General features: G+C 34.6%; 1 protein-coding gene across 2 annotated transcripts in view; it reads left to right on the forward strand.

Moving 5' to 3' along the window:
• Positions 1-21,816, forward strand: part of LOC133845293 (four and a half LIM domains protein 2) — a 72,312-nt gene that overhangs the window by 19,475 nt on the left and 31,021 nt on the right. Inside the window, exon 3 of one of the 2 annotated variants that reach the window (XM_062279721.1) lies at positions 7,951-8,036. In XM_062279721.1, coding sequence (XP_062135705.1) covers positions 7,951-8,036 — 86 coding nt within the window. Of the gene's footprint in view, positions 1-7,950; positions 8,037-10,808; positions 10,991-21,816 lie in introns of those variants that run through there. The other variant, XM_062279720.1, reaches the window with a different exon arrangement.

Genomic DNA, 21,816 nt, shown 5'->3' on the forward strand with positions numbered 1-21,816 from the left:
TCTCTAATCTATAGATCATATGAGTAAGGCGACAAATATCTTGCGTCATTCAGAACCGTGGGATGTATTGAATATTATTATTTATTTTCCTTATAAATTGTGCTAACAATTTGATATCTGTGTACGGTCGAAAGGTACACACATGAGTATTCCTCGCGTTTTGCGAGTGTGTAAAATAACAATTATAATTAAGTAAATAAATGAATCCAATAAATGCGAATAAACACAGAGGGGGAGAGCGAGATACAGTTGAGATACAGCAAAGTCGGCGTGTTGTGTAAATTGATAATTATCATTTGTTGGCATTGCCCGTGGCCGAAATCATTTGGTAACAAGCAAGGCTTTCAGTAGTTGTAGTTGTTGTTGTTGTTGTAGTTGTTGCAGGGCCATTAACAAAAGAAAACACAACAAAATAAAAAAGTGGAACGCACATGCTAAAATATATATCCAAACCATACATTCATTCATTCATTCATGTGTATTCACTTATCCCCCATTGAAAATCGAATCCCACATTCGGAACAACACAATATTGTACAATATTTTATTGAGGTGTTAATTATCTGCCGACCGACTAAAAGAAATCTCAATACGTTATATGTATGTATGTATTAAATTTAATTTATCCCGTTTTATGAGTATTATGTATGGTATATACTTATATTTATACTCGTTACTAGTAGAAGGGTATTCTAACTTTGTGCCTGTAGGTAATGTACAGTGGCGAGCAAAATTGAGTGCATGTTCAGAACTCAGACTTTCGTCACCCACAAAATCATAACCACACAAGATAATCCAAAAATTTTTTTTGTTTTATTTTGATTATTTAATTCTTAATAAATTTTAAGCAAAAACAATCATGAAAGAGATAAATTCGAGGAGATTTACAGTAAAAACGAAAAAAACCCGCATAAACTCAATTTTGCACGTAGGCACTTTTTCGCCTATTTTCGCTTTCTTACTCTTCTTATCAGCACAAATCGGAAAGATTCACCGTTATTTTTGATTTTCTATTATTCTTGATGTTCGTAGCACAGATTAAATGTGCTTCAGACTAGCTTGCAATTATAAATAAATTGTTGAAAATTTGCTAGCATAAAAATGCGAAAATTATCTGAAGATATCGTGAATATCGTGTATGTGTGAAAACCAAGCTCAAATTTTGAAAGGGATAAAAATTGTCGAAGATATTTAAGAAATAGTTAGTTTCTTTGGCTGGTATATTTAATGCTCTGTGGTATACTTTAAAGGCAAAACTACATATGTCGATATACCAAATTTTGCATTTGGTTTATTTTTAGTGATTTTTTGTGTATTTTTTTGGTATATTTGCGGAATATAGTTTTTTTTATTATATCGATATACCAAATATAGACGTTGGTATATTTCAGTATTTTTATATATTATATTGGCATATTTTCGGATTATAGTTCTATTTATTATTATATAGATTTACCAAATATATATTGGTTAATTTTTAGTATATTCGGTATATTATTTCGGTATATTTTCAGAATATGTTTTTTATGAAAATGGGTAGCTGATATCTCACAGTCGAGCACATTCGACTGTGGCTTTCTTACTTGTTTTTTGATGTTCTCCTTTTGTAAATAATCTTCGAGTCCCGCTCTGTCTGACTGTGCATGAAAATGGGCGAGCGTTACGTGATGAGAATTCATTTCCATACGAGCATTTCTGACTTGGTCTGGTTTTTTTTTTGCCTTGGGTTGGGTTTGGTTTCTGTTTCTGTTCGAGGGGGAGGGAGTGCGAAAAATGGTTAGTTACGTTAGAAAGCTGAAAGGAGATTCGCTTATTATGGCCGTATTTGGTTACGACAATTCTTAACGCTTAACGGCATAAATTGTCTCGCAGAAATTATAAAGCTTGGAATGACGTCAACGCGACATTTGATTGGGTTTCATCGTGCACCTTTTCAGATCTGGAAATTAAATAAACAAACACAGCTACGACTCGGGAACAAATGAATCGCGCCAAATATGAGTCTCAAAATGATTCATACTTTTTTTTGCTTATTATACCGCGCATTGATTTGCTTAACAAATTTAACGTGTTTCAATCCGTATTTGGTTTCCATTTCTTTTCAATATTTAAATATGTACATAATGTTTGTCGGTTTTTAAATTGTTTTCATATTGCTTGCGGAAATAAATAAAAGAAAGTATTTGACGGGTGAACACCCTATGAAATTACTTTTAATGTACCAAATTATATAATTATACTTAATACATATTCAATTACATATTTGATTTTTTTTTTAGTATAGTAGCAAGATCAATTTAGAAGTGAGCGTATTCAATTATTTTTTGAAAATATAATTAGAACATTTTATTAGAAAAATAGCAAAATACATTTTAGAAGTGGACGTATTCAATTATTTTTTTAGTATAATTAAAATACTATTAGAGTAGCCAAATAAATTTAGAAGTGAACGCACACAATTATTTTGTTTTAGTATAATTAGAAAAAGTTAAAAGATCAAGTTAGAAAGCTACAATTGAGTGTACTCGACTGTGAGATACCCGCTAAAAGCAAAATAGTGCGGTAGTACCACAAAAAGACTAAAAATATACCAACGACTATAATTGTATATTGAAATACCAAATGCAAGATATAAAAATTAGTATTAGTAGTGAAAACGTTCCTAATTGCGAAATAAGAATTTGAATATTGGGAACATGATATAAAAATAAAAGAGCACTTCAGGTGATGTCTAAATATTTATAAATATTTATTTTACATGAAACTTGGGAAATCAAAGAATTGAAAAAGTAATTTATACATATTCTTAAATCATATAACAATTTTTTGATTCTTTTACTAAAGATTACAAAAAAAATATTCATATATATATTTTTTTTTTAAACAATAGAATAGCAGTTAACACTTTTATAAAAATTTATATAAATACAGTAAGTGAAGAAGTATTATATATTTTGATTATTTCACTTCCTATTTGATTATTCACTTATGATTGCCAAATAGATTTATATATATATAATTTAAATAATATGAAAGTTTTGGATATGATATCTATCAATTTCATAAATTATATTTTCAAAACAAATCATTTAATATTTATAATCGCTTTTAATTGGTCATTAAAGAACTGCAAATTAATTCTCAATAATTAGTATGATTTTCTTCAATTATAATTATTAAAAAGTTTTAACTTCTATATACCCTATAGTCGATGTGGTAATCATCTTAAGGAATCATAGGTAATTGACCCAACACCTTTTTTGCCGAATGATAATTAATGTGTTCTTTTTATGCATTGCCGTCAAGTTGTGTAAAGTACCCCTACACATCATTAAATCGATTTCCGAGAAATCGAATAAGAAATATAAACAAAGAAAAACAGTTTTATAGTCGCAGAGGAACTGATCTTCAGCCTTTCTCTAAGCACTTCTTCAGCGTCGTGAAGTTAATTGCTAATTAGCAAATCTCTGCTCTAATATCAGCTTAAGCATTGGCCACATATATCACTTTCTAATGTGGCCACAACGGGGCCAGCGAGTTAGCCAAAAAAACTGAAAAAATCGTTAAAAAAAAAGTTAAAGCAATTCGCGTCAGAGAAGTCATCAGCTAAACTTGGCCAACAACAGCAATAGCAGTTAGAGACTGATCTACGCATGATCTTGAACTACATAAATAGACTTGAGTGTTGTTGCAACGCATTTTAGCCATTTTCCTTTTGTGTCTGTGTGGCGGCATCTTAACTAGACTGTGAAAACTAAATGTAATGTAAACTGTTTTGGAGTCGTAACCTCGCTTTAGGTGCGACTCTATGCATCTAATTTTGATCTTTGTAGTTTTTTTTTTTGGGGGAATTACTATTGCGTGGGTCGCTAAACAGGTTGAAGATAAGCTTCATCATGATCATTTGACTCGAAATCGTGTTAATTAATGCGAAATTTTTGTTTGACAAGCCAAAGCGAAATCTGAGGCGCGCTTTACTTCACTTCAGTTCAGTTCTCAAGAATTCTCGACAATTGCGACTTCTGTTCATGTTGTTAAATCCCCAACTTAAAGTCTGGCTCTTTGTTGTTTTGGTTAATTTTCTCTCTTTTGGTGTCTGTACTGTTTTGCAATAAACAAACACTTACGGGTTCTCTTGTTCTGTTGCCTTTTTAACGATACTCGTATGTGGCTCAAACGTAGATTATTTTCCAAGTAATTCGAAGCCGGTTTTTGTCGACCTACGGACTCTTTATATGATGTTGTTGTTTTTTTCGTTTTGTATTTTGTATATATTTAAAAGCGTAGACAAACAGTCAACAGAATCGCGGCATAGCGTCATAGTTTGAAAATGTATCTTAAAGCGCAACTGAGCAGCGCATAGATACAGATACAGATACAAATTCAGAAATTTGTTTGCCCAGAACTTTGGATCAAGTGCGTGGGCGTTAACTCTGTCTATGTGACTAACTGTTTGTGGGTAGAACTAGTTCCCATTTTCATTTCCATTCATTCGCTTTAGCCGATATATTTTTTGAATTTTATATGCAACTGGCATTGCCTCTCTTTCCCCCTCTTGATTTAGTTTAGTTTCCCAGCGAATATTTTTGGCTAGTTTTATTTACATTTGAAATTGGATTTAGAGCTGATTAAGCGTGCCTTGCATGACATCATTGTAGAGCAAGATGTAAATTACACAAGTATTACACAAAAAAAAAAAACTATATATATATATTAAATGCGTTGTTTTTTGCTTTGCTCATTCGAATTTTTGCGATGTTTGTTTTTCATTTTTAAAAGTAGATTGATAATAAATTTAATTACACTAATTATAATATTTTTCATTATTGTTAATTCCCCTAACTAATTGAAGTTTTCTATATATATTTTTGTTGTTACTTGATTTAATAAGTATTTAACATTTTTCACTTGAATTTGAATTTTCTTAATGTATAGTTTTTGTTGTTTATTTATCATTTGTATTGTATTTAACATTTTTAACTTCAATTTGAACTTTGTTGTTTAATCATTTAATAAATTATTTAAATTTGCTTTACTTAATTATTTATTTATCTTGATTTGCATTTCTTAAAAATATATTTGATGCTTTCATTAACATTATCATTGTTCAAGAGCAAGTTCTTAGAACCTATTAATATTTGATATTGAAGAGATATCAATTAATCGTATTCTTTCTTTTAAAGCTGTGCAAATTTATAACTATTATATAACAGTAAAAATTAAATATTTATTTAATTATTGACTGATTTGAATGACATTTCAATATAATTTTAAAATATTTATTTGTTTTGATTTTGTTTACCACTTTTTTAAAAACATCTGAACATAATTTTAAAATCCTAAAATTTACTGATTATCAATTAGATAGATTGTAAATAAACAGAATAAACAAAAAAATAAATAAAAATAATAATAATAATTTCAAAATAGATATTTCAAAATATTTTTGTAAATTATTATTATTCTAAAGGTCTTTTAATTAATATTGAATGAATATTATGTATATTACCTTTAATATCTATACAAATGAATAAAATATAATTTAATTGAAAATAGATTCTAGATTCTATTTCTTAAATATATATGATATACCACATATAATACATTGGTACTCATATTTATAATATTTCTTCTTATTTTTCAATCGACACTAATTGCTGTTGACTTTAATTTCTAATGTAAAAACTTTCCACTACTTCCATAGAATTTGATTGTTTGGTGTTTTTGTGTTGTGTTTTGTGCTGTCATTAGCCAAAAAGAATCTCATATGAAATTCTAATTATTTGGCTATTAATAATATTTTTGGCTCTGCGTTCGCAGCTAAATGATGCTCTGCTTGGTGTTTCCCCTATATGGACTCAGCTGATTTCAGCTCCCCCGTAAACAAAAATTTGTTAATGTCATCTGCGTTAATTTGTTTGGAATATGTAAATGCTTATTTTGTATAGCTTTATGGCAAAGTGGAAAACTTTCATTTCGAGCTGCATGCATTATAGATTTATTGGCATTGTCATATGCTTAATTGGCACATCATTAATCTATCTGCAATGCAAACAGCAAAAGGCTAAAGACAGAGCAGGGCAGAGCAGCAGCGGCAGCTGCAGGCCAGAAGTCAAGTCAGAGAGCTAAGTGGAAGTCAAACATTTGCTCACTTGAGTAGTCAACTTGCTTGCAACTTAATGCCGATGCCGCATCCGTCAGTCAGTCAGTCAGAAAGAAGTCGAATGTTTGTGCCTTTGTCTAGGCAGCAGGCATTGTGTTGTCATCCAAGTTGGCTTTGAACTGGGTCAGCATCGATTTTCGGAGCGTGGCGACGTGTCACAATTATCGTTTGAATGGCATCGAAAGGGTCGCCAAAAAAAAAAGAAGATAAAAAAAGCAAAAGCTTGGCTCAATTTTCGAATGCACTCAAAGGACATGTCGCCTGCATCCTGCTGCGCCGCATCCTGCATATTAATTTTAGCTGCCGAACTCAACTTTTTACGCTGTGTAAATATCACGTAAAAAAAAGAAGAATCCAAAGAATATTACAAAATAAAATGGCAGCAAATTTCACTGCAGTCTGTCAGCCACAAAATACATACACACTACGAACACACACACTCAGAACACACACACAGTGGAAGACAAAGAAACATGGCCAGAATCGGAATGGAAACGTGCCAAGTTGTTGTTTGTTGTTGTCATACATATATTTTGGTGTAATTTTGGAACAAGTGTCGCTGCTTGCCACCGTCTCTCCTTCCCCCTCTATCCTCTCCTTCTCCCACCTTTGCTAAAGGCATTTGCTGCAGTTTGTTTTGCTATGCTAAGCCTCTCTCTCTCGTTGACTGTTGACCTCACTCTGGCATGCGGATTTCGGGCTCCAGCCAGTCATCCAATTGCAGCTGCAAAATGTATCTGCATCTGTATCTCTATCTGTATTTGTTTCTGTATTTGTATCTCGAACCAGCTCGAAAGGGAGACACACAATAAGCACTTGACGCAATGGCGCGTAAATGAGCAAAATACAAATTAAGTTGTATAATCGCAAATCGCTTTTGCAGCGTTAAATACCCTACAACTAAATTCTCAAGGGATCCGAGGAGAAGGAGCGAAGGCAACTACATTAAGAGCAAATTATTTTTGCTAAGAGACTAAACAAATGCTTTATGTCAGAATGAAATATTTGTTAGCATAGCCGAAGCTCTCTGTTTTTTATTACAATGCCAAAGTAAACACTTTACATTTCACCTTAACCTAATGAATATAAAATGTTCTTCTTTATGGGTATTTTTTTTCGTGAAGTCTTTTGACATATTTAATGATGTTCTTCACATTTGTTTTTTCTTTAATTACATAAATCTGTTTAAGATGAAAATGTCAAATTTTGTCGGTTCTTATATTTATTTTTCATTCCATTTAATATTAATAAATAAAGTATTATTCTTATTATTATTATTTTATTAACATGCACATTTAATATTAAGGAAAATACAATACTTATCCTTAGACCCAACAAAAAGAAAACAGAATATAATATTCAATTCTTTCACCCAAGAAGGAAAAAGATCTTATATTTCTTAGCTTAAGAAATAATTATTACTAATGATAATAACTAAATAATTTGGTTTTGTCCAAAAAATATATATTTATGGTACTCTTACATTGTTTCTTGTTCATTTCATTCAACTATTCATGAAGGAATTTGTCTGTACTCTTATTTTTTTGTAAGTTTTCTACACAGAAAGAAATAAAATGTTTCATTAGATTAAAGAATAAACGTTTTTAGCGTCTTTAACATTCACCTTAATTTTAACTACATCATTTGTTTTTACTACAGAATATTTGCCCGCACATCAGGCCATTAAGCACTCTCGAAAAAATCCCCTTTATTATTATTAAGTTACAGTTCTCTCTCTGTCTGCCCGTGCAATATTTAATAATGCAATTAAAAATGACTAATTACAGGGTGTCATTATACGCGAAGTGGACGACGGCGTGCGCTGTGAGCAATGCAAATCAGAGTGTCCCGGTTTTGCGGCCCATGACTGGAGGTGAGTGAAAGCTGTAACTATTCTCCCGAGTAATAAAAACGGTCACAGTGCGTATACGCAATGTTCGTAATAAACGATTTCTCATTTGAAAAAAGTTCGTTGCGCACAGCTGCCACAATATTTAGCCACCACTGTTAAAAGCTTTCAGCAAGCTCATAGCTTCTAATTGTTGTCGCCAGGTGGCGCTCAACCGCAACTTGCTACGTTTTTGTTTAGACTACAAAAGTCAGCCAAAAATGTGAATTTTTGAAATTCAATCAATATGTTTTTGGCAATTTACCCACGCGAGCTGTCGCCAGCCTTTTGCAGTTGGCCAGCGGATAATGGATAAATAAATAATGCGTCACGTTTGCCAAATAGAATCTTCGCCAAAAATATTTTGATCGTAAAACATGAAAGACACAACAGACAGAAGAAAAAAGTGAAACGCCTTCAGCTTAGCGTCACTTGTGGGCGCCTTTTGACCACAGTATGACAAACTGCAGCGGCATGCAGTAATAAATTTCTGGGGTTTTGCACAATAAAAGCAAATATAAAATTTATATTTAATTAGCTGACGGTTTTATGCAGAGTGCTAATGAGGCAATTGATGCACATTTAATACTGGTATGCAAAAATAATTATGCAATTCTGCGTGCAAATGTAAATTAGAATGTGCATCGTTACTGCCAATTCACAAAAACACTTAATGCTCGTGTCCCTCAGCTCCCCTCTCTACATCTCACTTTGATGCTGGCCACAAATTCAAATTACGCTATTAATTTGTGAAATTAGTTTGTCTGATTGTTTCGGTCTCCTTTGTCTAACTGCGGTTTCTGTTTTGCATTTTCATTTCGGTTGCTGGCTGCACGCCAATTCCTATTGAGCGGCGGCAAACGGGGCGGATACGTAATCGCAACTGATAAACGGGGCGTATGCGCGTTTTAATTTGACTATTCGTGTTTTTGGCTTATTCGATTTGTAACCACTGTGTGCGTCCCCCACATCGAATGCTTGCGATTTTCCTCATACTATAATTCATTTGTTTCACTCTTGTTTTTTGTTTTTATCGTATATTGTTTTTATGGCGCTGCGGTTGACTTTAATGGCAAAGAATTTCGGGGCGTAAATAAGAAATTAAAAATCATAAATAAACGTATTTTTAATAAATAAACGAACAAAGAGCATCGCTATTTTTTTATGCTGCGCAAGTTAATTAAATTGATGAAAGCATATATCAAAAATTGTCAACACAATTTATAGGTGAAGCACAAAGAACAAAAGTAAAATATGTAATTATAAGTACAGTAAAGACTGCCTTTGGTGGACAAGTATATAAAGAGGTTAAGACAATAAAGCCAAACAGGATAATTCTGTGTAATTTTAATGAAATTAATTTTATTAATTTAAATTATTTTTTTTAATTTTTATAACGATTTTACTATTAACACGAAAATACTATTATTGAACTAACTTCATATTAAAATTAATATAAAAACTGAAAAAAAATAAGTTTTCGTTTAAGCGAAGAAGAGAGTTTTCACTGAAATGAAAAAATTTGTAGGTTGTTCAACAAATGAATACGCCGAATCATTTGCAGTTTTAATTGGAATAGTTAATTTCGAAAATACGTATTAGGCTACAATAGCTCGCAAAAAACAAATACCGAAAAACAATAACAGCTACATTATCTATCCCATAAAAAACACAGCATGACAGCCGAACTTTTTGCACTGTCCGCAGGGGGGCGTAACATGACAACCCGCAGAGCGCAATCGTGCTAGCTCCACTACGATCGTCATTCGACTCTTCATTCGGTTCATTGCTCGGCTCATCATTCGGCTCCTCATTCGTCTCTGCGTTCGGCTCCTCATTCGGCATCTCACTCGTTCGTTTTTCGTCTCTTTGCTCATGTGCTGCTCGCTTCACTTGCTGCATTGGCAATTAAACTGTAATTAAAGGCCTTGACTTGCTTTTTTTGTACTTTGTCTCTTTTACTCGTGCTCAATTCTTGGTGGCTTTGAAAGCTTTAGCTCTAAATTGGCGCCCATTGCCGCAATACCATCAAGAGCTTGAGTATGAGTTTGAGTGTGTGCTTCCCTTGAAATGTTGCAATTGGCGCTCAGCTTTCGGGTTCAGCTCAAGTTCACACCGTGAAGACAGCGCGTGCAGTTGTTTTTTTTTCGTTTTTGACGTTGACATTGAGTAAAGCTGACAGACAGCCGAACGTGTGTTAGTGTTGGTGAGTCGGTGTCTCGTGTTTATTCATACTATGCCTATTAAGATTTGTTTATTATGCAGCCGACGACTTTGTCTAACGGCGCTGCGTGCTCAAAGCAGCTGTTGATGATGCTTCTTTTAGTTCGTGAGCACATATTTTGACTCACGCTCAATTCCCGACTTTGTCGCTGCTTGCGAATTTAACAGTTGTTTTTCATCGGCTGCGCATTGCCGACACGATCGTCGCTGTCAAATTTGCTTCGTTAGTTAGTCGATGAGTTGCCAGCTTAAAGTGCAGGTGCATGAAATTAACCGAACTCTGTCGCGACGCGTGGTTAATATTTAAGAGAGAGCAGTCGCGCTCTCTCTCTCTCTCGTTATTTCTCTCGATTCCGCATGGCAGACAGAAAGTGAGTGTGCGGGTGTGTGGAAGTGTGAGTGAGAGGTTGTGTGTGGCTTTGCTTATCGGTAACAGACACACGCGTTATATATGACCGCTATAGATAGCTTAGCCGCCTGTCAACATCTCTCATTGTTTACATTTTAAAGTCGCTGCTGCCGTCGCAGTCGCTGCAAAGTTTGCTTAGCATGCAGCTAATGTTGCAGCCGACGTCATGTGACGTCTTTGAAGTGCAGCCAGTGTTGGTCAAGAAGCAGCCAAAGTTTCCAACACGCGAACGTCACATGGCCATCAGACGCAAGAAATCGTCCGCTGCGCTTGGGTTCAATAACACGCCATCTGTCGGCGAAGAAGGGTGAGTGCAAATAAGTAATCGATAATTATCGTTCACGAGTTCAGTGGAAAGCGTATAAATTGACTGGAATAGGCAGTTGAAAACTATTCACAATTGAAATTGCTTGTTTCTTTGTAAGTTATTGGGCTATTCACAACAGATCGTGAAAGATTATTGAATGTTTTACCTAATGGTCTGACCACGGGCGGAATTTATGAGTTATTGTGCGATAATTATGACGGAATGAAATTCACCAGGCTAGCCGTAAGCCAAAAAGTATTTTAATTGATCATCAATCTGTTGGCGATCGTTGGAAAGGTTGGCGAAATGTTCGAAAATAGATGTTTGAAACAACTTGCTTTGATTTTTGTCGATATTTCGCTGCTGTTTTTCATATTTTAGCACTAATTTCGGATATTTTGTATTGTTTATTGATGTTATTTTTCATTTCGAGTGAGCAAAAATACAAATCAGGCAATCCGATACGAAATACTCTCAATTGCGGCGAAAAAAAGAGAACGAAAAAATGTTATTGCCATATTGATAGTAAATTCACGGAACTGACGCAATATGTGTGTCAAATAAATCGTATGGTTCAATACCAAAATGTATTCGCACTCGAAAAAGTGTGCGATTGTGCCCCCCATTAAACCCAATTAGTCCCGCCAGACTCGTATATAGCTAGACAAGCAAATGGATGGTCAGGCATAAGTTGAAGTCCCAAAGAGAAAAAGAAATACATTTATCGATAAAATACAGGAAAACTTGGCGAAGATTTAGTTTAAGATGATGGCAAATGATATTTTACTGGGAAAAAGAATAAACACATCAACATTTGGGCGCTGTGCTCATGTGATGTTTTTGCACAAATCAAGTTGGTTGTCGAAGCGGAGCAGCAAATGAGCATGCTCGACTGTGAGTTACTTTTTAGTCCAACAATCTCATGTAGTTGGACCGTATTGTAATGTCAATTCAAAATTCACACACATCAAAAAGGCAGTTATCTGCAATGTGCCATTAAATTAAAAAAAATATATATAACATATGTAAGTTTTCTATTACATTATTTATTTTACCTGATACTTTTTTTTCATTTTACTAAAACTTTTTATTAAGGAAAAATATATTATTATAATATATTATTGTTAAGCCTATAAAAACTATTGTGCTACTGGCCTATAACAACTAACGTTATATTTTTCAAAGTGCACTAAAAAATTTAAGCAGCGAATTAATCAGTCATGAAATTTAAACTAAAACTTCATTTTGCGAACTTAAACAAATTTGTTAATTAAAATTTATGCAATGCTTTTAAGGAACAAGTTACGAGTATAAAGCAACATAAACTTCATTTTGCGATTTAGATTTTTAAAATTTTCTTGGATGAGCAATTAAATGAAGTGCGATTATCGACATTACACTGTAGTTATACAATTAGTATCACGTGTTACATGTCATGCCATCAAGTAATCATACACTTTTAGTCATTTTGAAGTATGCACACGATACAAGTACAAGTAAATAAATGAAAATGAAAACATTTGTACATTTGTGCCGTGCTGTTTTGGTCGTTTAGCTGAGCTACCTGTATAGGCAGCAAGCACATTATCTAATGTAAAATAATGGCCTTAATGGCGGCAGACAACAGACTCAATTTTTGTGGTACAGTGAGCGACAAGCCAAATGTATCTTGCAGATACATTTGTACATGTATTTAAACGTAGATACAGTCGTATATATGACGCTGTTGTTGTGCGGATGATGTTGTGTGATTGTTGTGTGCTCCCTCAAGGCAGCTGTAATTAAAAACGGCAAATGACAGCCACATGTATCATAGATGGGGCAGGTAAATAAATAAACAAACATCGAGCCCGAACCGAAACCAAACGAAGAGCAAGAGAGAGAGCACAAATGAATCTCTGAAAGGTTCACACACGCGATGCGATTCTGAATTGCTTTGTATCAATATTTACCGCCCATCCGATCTATTGATAGATGGATTTTGTAATAAACATTTTTTCTGCGGCTTTCTGCTCAATATAAATTAAACGCATATAATGCCAAATATAAATCCACAATTTGGTTATAAATGGCAACATTTTGTAGGCGTGCCTGAAGACAGGCCAAGTCCAAGGTCTATCAAAAATGTTCAAGAAAATAAATTGAATTTGCCATGCTATTTACAATTGGTGCGCATTACTAATTAGACATCCATAAATAATATTAAAAAATTGCAAATACGTTTATTTTTAAAACGAAACGAATAAAATTCATTTACCAGCTGTATTGCTGATCTTTTTTTTTTTAATATCGATGAATGAGCACTTAGCTAAATGTGTTTACCATCAATATGGACGATTAGTTCGAATGGTATCGTAAATCTTTCATAAATTATGCTAGATTCATAATTAGTTTGTTTTTGTTTAAGGAATAATATAGTCGGTATGATTTGTGCCTATCCAATAGTATTTTTACAAGTATGACTAACTAATATGTCTAGTTTTTAATTGTGTGGTGATTATTGTGTTAAATTATTCGATGTCTTGCTTAAGAAAGACGTTGAAAAATCATTTTCTTCAAATATTGTTAAAGTATCTTATGATTTGAGTCGTTTAGTTAGTTTTGTACGCAAACAATATGCTAAATATAACAGTAAAAAGTGTCTTGTATTTCTTGAATCTTTTTAAAAAAATTTAATTTATTTAAAATTTAAAAATGTTATTTTAACATTTCTTTACTGGAAAACATTCCTGTTAGAAAAAATTAAGATTATTTTTAAAATATTGTTATAATATTAAATGACACTTTTGTAGGCATTACTTTTTAAAATTTCAGTTTTAAATATCGTCAGCTTAATTACAAATCCACCTCAAAAGATTATGTACAAAACTTTGACAGATAATAGCGAAAATGGAATTCGGAACAGAGCTGATGACTTTTTTCCGATTCCCTTTCAGTACACGTTTTTTGTAGGCATAACTTATACTTCAACTCAATCATTGCACTTCCGCAATATACGACCGTAATATTTATTGCTCCGGCCGTTTTTTCTTGGTTTTTTGTTGCCTAGTCAATATGCTCGATATGCAATCGATGCGAGTTCCACAGTATCTCCGTATGAGATTTGTGAGTGTTTTTGTTGTAGGCCATGCATTGCCATCTTTTTCCGGCATATCCCCATCAATTACTTAATCAGCGACGTCGCCAAAGTCACGTTTTGCGTTTCGTAATCGAATATGGAGATGGAGATATAGTACAACGTAATAATGTTACCTTTCGTTTTTCTCTCTTTTATTTTTCTTAATGGTGCTGCTTATCAAGTTGATAGACAGTCAGGCCAGGGCAGGGAAAGTATCAGGGCTGCGGCACCTACTTCACTCTCTCTCTCTATCGCTCTCTTTCTGTTTTACTTGGGTTAATAATGTGTGCAATTTGTAAGGCTTGGCTTGACCAAAACGTGCGCCTCTAATTAAGAGTGTGCTTGGCCCCGTTTGCCACACCGACCTCGAAGGGAGGGCGTCGTCATCAATCTTCAGTACACCTACGTGAAATAATAGTAGGAACGTCTGGAGTACGTAACCAGGCTCCGCTGACATGGCTCATATTGTAGATGAATATGGCCAACTTCCCCCCCCGCCCCCACTCCTATTCGCCTCCTCCTCCCACTTCTGCTCTGCTGTACAATTGAAAGCAATTAATCATTTATGTTTACGGTGTGCGCGATTTTGTGCATTAAAAACAACAAAATCTCATAAATTACGTCCCATTCCTCATCGCACGCAATGAATCTTTATCTTTTTTCTCTCTGATCATCATCATTGCTAGGCACGAGAGGAGTGGAAAGGTGGGGCTTTTTTTCTTTTTTCTGCTGCCGTCACAGCAGAAAATTCTGCGAAGTGAGATAGATAGATGCTCCACCTTCTCTATCTCCTTCTCCTTCTACTTCGTTCTATGCGCGCGTTGTCCGTCAGCGTGTTCTGAGTGTCTGTTGACTTCTTCCATGAATGAAAACACTTGGCCATCATCTTTCTCCCCCTTCCACTCGACAGCCACTGCCACACTTTTACACACCCTCCCTTTGAAGCTTCCCCTTCGCATCACAGTATTCACTCCTCACGTTTGTATATTTTTTAGTGCAAATATACAAATTTACCAAAGTGCTGCGGATGGCTAAAGTGAACAGCAGCAACAGCTGAATTGAGCAAAAAAAATAATAATAACAAGAGTTGGAAAACATTTTCAAAAGCCGACATTTGCATACACTTGACAGTCATAGCTAGCTGCTGTATTTACTTTTATTTTTTTTTTTGGATGTGCAAATAAAACATTTTCTGCATTTTTTGTCAGTTTGAGTGATGAATAATAAATGATGCGCACTGCAAGTGCTTTATTTATTCACTAGTTGAAACGAGGGCCAAAATACAGCCCGAGGCTATCAATATATAGCATTGCATGCGAGTAGTTTAATATTTTTGGAAAAATTCTGCTTTTCTGAGTAGACTCTTTAAATATTGTGCAGAAATGTAGTTAAATTTTTTTGGGAGAATGCGAAATTGTTCAATTTAATTTTATTGAAATTTAAATGTCATGGACTTGATAATGTAGTCGTCAAAATAACTTTAAGAAATAATTCTTTCTTTTAAGATTTAAAGGAACTGCTGTAAAAGGTTTGACAACATAAAAAAATCGTCTGTAGAAACTAATTCTTTCAGGGATTCAGATCTTATGAAACTATTTTGTTATTGAACATAATTTGGTTTTTTATATCTCTAAAAACTACTATACTTTCGATTTTTAAGGAAATGAAAATAGTTCTAGAATTGAAAATATTGAGAAAATATTTACTTACTTATTTACTTTCTTTTACAAGTATGATACTAATTCTTTTAAATATTTATTTTTGTTATAAATATTATACATATCATATATACTTCTTTTAAACTGTACTAATGCTTTTCTTAAAAAATACATACTTATTACAACACAAAAACATGTTCAATTTTTATTATGAATACTCTCTCTCACATATCCCAAGATAATGTTTAAGTAATTCTAGCACTGCCCATTTTCGAACCCGTATCAAAAGAACATAAAAATACGTAACCGAATACCTTTTTGTGGCATAAGCACTGTGGCTGTTGCATATGCCCCAACACAGCTTAGAGTAGGGGGTAGGCTATTGGCTGGCCAGTCGACTGGGCGCAATATTCAATGGCATCATAATATTTTTACGGGCCATTTGCGTTGTCTTTATGGATTTTCTATGGTCGCTGACAACGCGCCTCCTGCCACTTACGACCCTCACTAAGCCACTCGATCCGCGTGGCACACAGCGAAACGCACATTTCAATTGATGTCTTTTTTTTTTTTGGCTACTTAGTTGCGCGTTTGTTTATAAATACGAGTAATTTGTTGCATGTGGTAATCACAACAAGCAACTTGTCGCAGCCACTTGATAAATGGGGGTCTGCTAGTTCCCCACTTGACGGCGACCTTGACCGCCTTTCGCTCCGCACTGTTCACTGCAACAACGCATTGGGGAAGCGTGGCGTGCAACATCCATTCCAGGGCTAATGGCATCTAATAAATGCAATGTCTGCGGGCCATTAATTATGCACTTGCCACCGAAATTCAGCTGCAACTCCATTTGACTTCGCGGCGCAGCCAAGCGCAATACCTGTTGACTCATTAGCGTCTCCCTCACACACACACACACGTGCGTTTTGTGTTAATGAAAATATGAGAAAAAAAACACAGACTGCAAAGCTTTTGCTAATAAGCGGTTGCGGCTGACAGACAGACAGAGACAGATAGTGAGAGAACAGTTAATGCAGCTGCTGTCAGCGCCAGCAGAGCCATAGTCGCAGTCGCATCAGCAAGTGCTGTGTCATTTACGTGTTCTCTCGTTCGCTATCTCTCTCCACAAACATTTCGCTCTCCCACGACGTCGCTACGTTTGTTCTTTGGTTTGCTTTCTTTCAGGGAGCTTCGTTAACGCCGCTACACGCTTCGGCTGCGGCGGCGTCGTTCGCTGCCGACAACAACAGACCCAGACCGACGACGCCGACGCAGAGTTCAGTTAGAATTGAATTGTATAACGGTGCGGTCGCTTGTCGCGGTCTCAACGCCCTTTTTGGTTTCGCACTCGCGCGCGTTTTTCGTGCGACTTTTTCGACGCGTTTTCTGTTTGATTTCGCGTTGTTTTCTTTTCTTGTTTACCTTTTTTGATGTGCGGCGCGCAAAAGAGGTGCAAAGACACAATAATTTAACAAAATTAAAAATAAGAAACAATCTCAAATTTAATTATAGCATATAATATTTTAGATGACAGACTAATGTGTCTGATATTCCTTCAGTTTTACCGTTGTGCTGTGACGTCTGTGTTTTTGGTTTATTTGCTATCTCTATCTCAAGTTCAAGTGCTCGCAAATTCTTAGCATCATCTCATATTTTGCTTTTTTTTTGTACTGTAGTATCTACAAACAGAATGCCAATTGCTGCCAGCCATATTTGTTTACATTTAGCCATTTGTGGTATAAACATGCGGAAATCTTTGCTACATGCTACCATACACATTGTACATGAATCGGCATAATCATGTTTTCTTCAATATGCCCAAATATTTTGTTGCAATTTCATTTGGTTTTATTATTGTTGAAGATGTTATTCAATGTGATGTGGTGACAAGCAGATCAGGGCTTTAAAAATTTGATTGGCAAGTGTCGGTCAACTGTTTGTGTTTACAAATTTACAGAAGAAAAAAATACAAAAAAACATTTCCAGAGGTGTTTAAGTTTATTATTTGCCTGGCAAGTTCGGTGAGGTATTGCTGAGCAGCTGTTTGATCTGCCTCCCTTTAACTCTTTGAGAAAAAAAATGTAAAAAAAAAATAAAACAAGCTCATATTGTTTTATTATTGCCACATCTGTTTATGCAAAAATATGGACACAATGGAAAAATACGTTGGTGAATTTTGTTAAATAATGAGAAATACGTTATACAATGATAGACAAGATTAATAGATTCTCAATTCAACATCAAACAAATTTGTGATAAGAAAGAAATTTGTGATTAAAAATTCGCATTGCTTGTTGGAATGTTATAGATTTTCAGAAATACATAAAACATTTTTAGTCTTTCTTTGAAAAGATATTACAAGTCATCGTAATTCTTTGATATTTATTATGACTAAATTTATATATATATATTTTTTTAAATTTACAACACATTGTAAGCAGATTTCGCCGTTAATGTCATCCCCCTCCTTCATACTCAGCCTAAGGGCGTGGGCTGGGGAAGTAAATCCAAAGTAAGAATAATGTGCATGCAAGGCCATAATAATTCACAAAGCGCAATGCAATTTGGCATTTGCATGCACACACACACAAATACACATAAACAAAGTAACAGATGCAAAGGAAAGTCATTTTTTTACATACGCAGTCACAATCACATTTACTTTTGCATTTGCATTTGTGTTTGTATGTGTGCATCTGCAAGTCATAAACCATACATAAGTAAAGCAGCTTCTTTTGCACTGTCATCGCTAGAACAAACAACAACGACAATAACAACAAGAACAACAAGTTAGAGTAGCAGCAACAGCTGAACATCAGTCTGGGAGGGGGAACGTTCTATTTGCACTCTTCACGCACATATTTAGTCGCACAGTCCTTCTTCTATGCTCTTTCCCTTTCTGCTGCATATGTTAATTTTCTAGTAACTTAGATATTATCTGCTGTTGCGCTGCTCACTGATTCAATTAGTGGTTGCCATCCATACGCATAACTTACTTATAAACGTTGCATTTACTCGGCTAGATTGCAGATGTAGGCCAGTACAAATGCATTATTCTAGCACCCATTGTCGGTGTTGTTGCTTTACTGTCCCGGTAATCGCATTAAAAGTCATTTAATCGAAAGCGAAAAGAGAGAAGAGCTCACATGCACCGCGTGGGTGTGTGCGAGAACTCATGCTGTCTCCGTCTATCGCACACCTTGCGCGCTGAGCTCTCCACAGTGCAAGCTCATAATTGAGATTTGTTGCACTCTCCACAACCGTTGACTTTTATGCGCGCTTTTATTGTTTATTGTTTATGGCGCAACATGTTCAATTATAGTGGAAAATTGGATTTTGTGCTCTCTCCCCTGCGGGAAAAGGAAGGTCAGTGCAAATTGTCTATGCGTGCGTGTTTGTGTGTGTGTGTGTGTCTCTGCTGCATGTGAAGCCAGCCAAATAGGCAGAGCAACAACACTAGACACCAGACTGACAACATATTGTGCTGGGCTCTGCTCTAGACTACTTTGCTGTGGGAAATTGGAATAGGGGCCGCCGTTTAGGGAAACGTCAGTTTTGTCGCCAAAAGTTTTCCAATTGCCCGACCCTTTGCGTAGACTCTCTTATAAATGAAAGTGACTTTGGGGCTTATCAATTGTAATTGTTGACTGTGGCTGCTTCCACCGCTTTCCCGCCCCTTCAGCATCTACATCCGCACCTTAACGCAAAAGTGCCAAATGCTGCGGGCAACAACAAAAGTTGTCGCCTGTCTATTTCTATCTCTCTTTCTCTCCTACTATGTGTGTGTGTATGTGAGTGTGTGTGTTTCGAGCACTTGCTGGCTTTTAATTACATTTATCTGGCAGCAAAACTTTGGCAGCGACTTCTTCGCTTTTTGTTTCAGTTTCTGCCGTGTGCGTTATGTTTCTATACCCTGCATATCTAACCGCAAAGGGAGTATATATAGTTAATTCTAATAAATTGCAACCTCTTTTTTTAAAGAATAATTTTAATATTTGAAAAATGCAAATTTCGCATTATTTATTATTTGAAGTGTATTATATCAAAAGTGATATAGTGTGGCTATATTTTTTAGCTATGCTGGGAAAAAATTACGTTCTATAAATGCAAATAAAAATCTTAAGCAGAAAAGCTTATTTTCAAAACAACTCTTAAAGCGATAATTCAGATATATCTTGAATTAAGATTTAGTTGCTTTGAAATTAATATATCTTATTTTCAGTTAAAAATCCTCAAATTTAAAAATTGCTGTATTATTTTCATATCGAAGTAAATATGAGAAAATAAGAATTTTCAATTAAGTATCAAAGCATAAGGATTGATTGCAATTTGGAATCGAAAGTTTCGTAACAAGCAATCTAAACTCCTAAAGCTTATCTTAATTCAATTTCTATTTTAATTTCTTCATTCGAATTCAAGACAGTTTTAATTTGCTAGCTATTGGTTTTGTTGTTGAAAAAACTAATGCCATTTGGGATTACATTTTTGGTAGTCCTATAACTACCCGCATCCTGTAATATATTCTCCAAATTGCTACCACGCTGAGCAATAAATTTTTCCCTGGAGTGCACTGAAGCAAAATGTAGTCCAATACGATTTGAATTATGGGCTTAATATGTAGACCAATGGGCGAGGCGCCAGAATTCGCAACGCATTCGTTTGTCTGGCAGCGAAAAGCTTTTTAGTTTAATTTGAAAACATAATTGCGAATGTGAAATACTTTGAACTTTTTTAATTGCCACTAAATCGTTTGCTGTGGTGGTGAAAGTATGTCGCAGTCGAGCCTCAATCGTTTGTTGTGCGTTAAGCTGTCGACACCTGAGAGATCAGAGAATTCAATATGTTAAGTTGAAACTCTTCGATAAGTTAAGATAATCTGCGTGAAGCTATTAAATAATTTAGCGGCACTTGAGCACGTATTCTGAAGTACGCAAAATCGTTTAAGTTATAGAGTATCGTTGAGGTTTTTACATTAACACAGATAACGTTGTCTTAGTGATGAAGTCTATCAGTAATTATGATTATTATTTTGTCCGCAATTCAATTAAACAAAAGCTGTGCTATTTTGTTTCGTTGATAGTCGATGCGATACTCAAAACGCACATATTGTAGAGGCTTCATTGTCAGAGGTGGCTTTAATCTGAAATAAACACGTTTTAATGGCATCATAATTGTTTATTCTATGATAAGGTTGCGCATCCCGTTAGCAATGACTACTCGTCGTAGAGTACATTATGGAACAAACAGAAACTGCGATTATTTACATAGTATGGCCCATCTGCTATAAAACAGCTGGGCAAGGCAAGCTGCATTTGCTAATGCCAATGTGTTATCTTCAACAACAACGCACCAACTGTCGAGGGTTCAGCGAAAATTTCGTCTTTTCGTCATATCTTTTCTGTAGAAATCTACAAGACCAGACTTTTACCTCAGATCATTTTCGGTATCAGTTATTTGCATAACTAACGATGCCCCAGAGGGACGTACTAGCAATTGGAACTGTCTGAGCATAATAAATTCTAGAAATTCATTTAGAATGAAGGAAGGGAATGTTCTAGACTGTCAAATACTCAGTAGTATTCTGTGTATATTTAAGGAACTTAAAGAAATGACCAGAAAGTTAAGCAGAATTAAAATAATGAAATAATTTATTAAAAAAATAACCAGAAAGTTAAAATGATAGATGGTTATGTTTATGCTAAAAACATAAGTTAGAAGTTTAAAATAAATACTTCCTACATATACAATACATTTTAACCAATCATTGTAAATTGAAATACCGAATAATTAGCCTTATTTTGACTGTAAAAGTTCATTCGGCAGTCAGATACTGAGTAGTTTTTAGTTTATTATTCAACGAACTTAAAGAAACTAGCAAAAAGTTCAATAATATATTAAACATATGTTTAAAAGGGGAAAGGGGAAAAAATTACCTAAATAATTATTGATAAAAATGTAGATAGAAGTTTAAAATAAATACGAACTACATAATACATTTCCACCAATCATTTAAAATTGAAATTCTGAATAATTAGCCTTATTTCGGCGAT

This window comes from Drosophila sulfurigaster, chromosome 3, assembly GCF_023558435.1.
Source record: "Drosophila sulfurigaster albostrigata strain 15112-1811.04 chromosome 3, ASM2355843v2, whole genome shotgun sequence".
Taxonomy (NCBI): Eukaryota; Metazoa; Arthropoda; class Insecta; order Diptera; family Drosophilidae; genus Drosophila; species Drosophila sulfurigaster.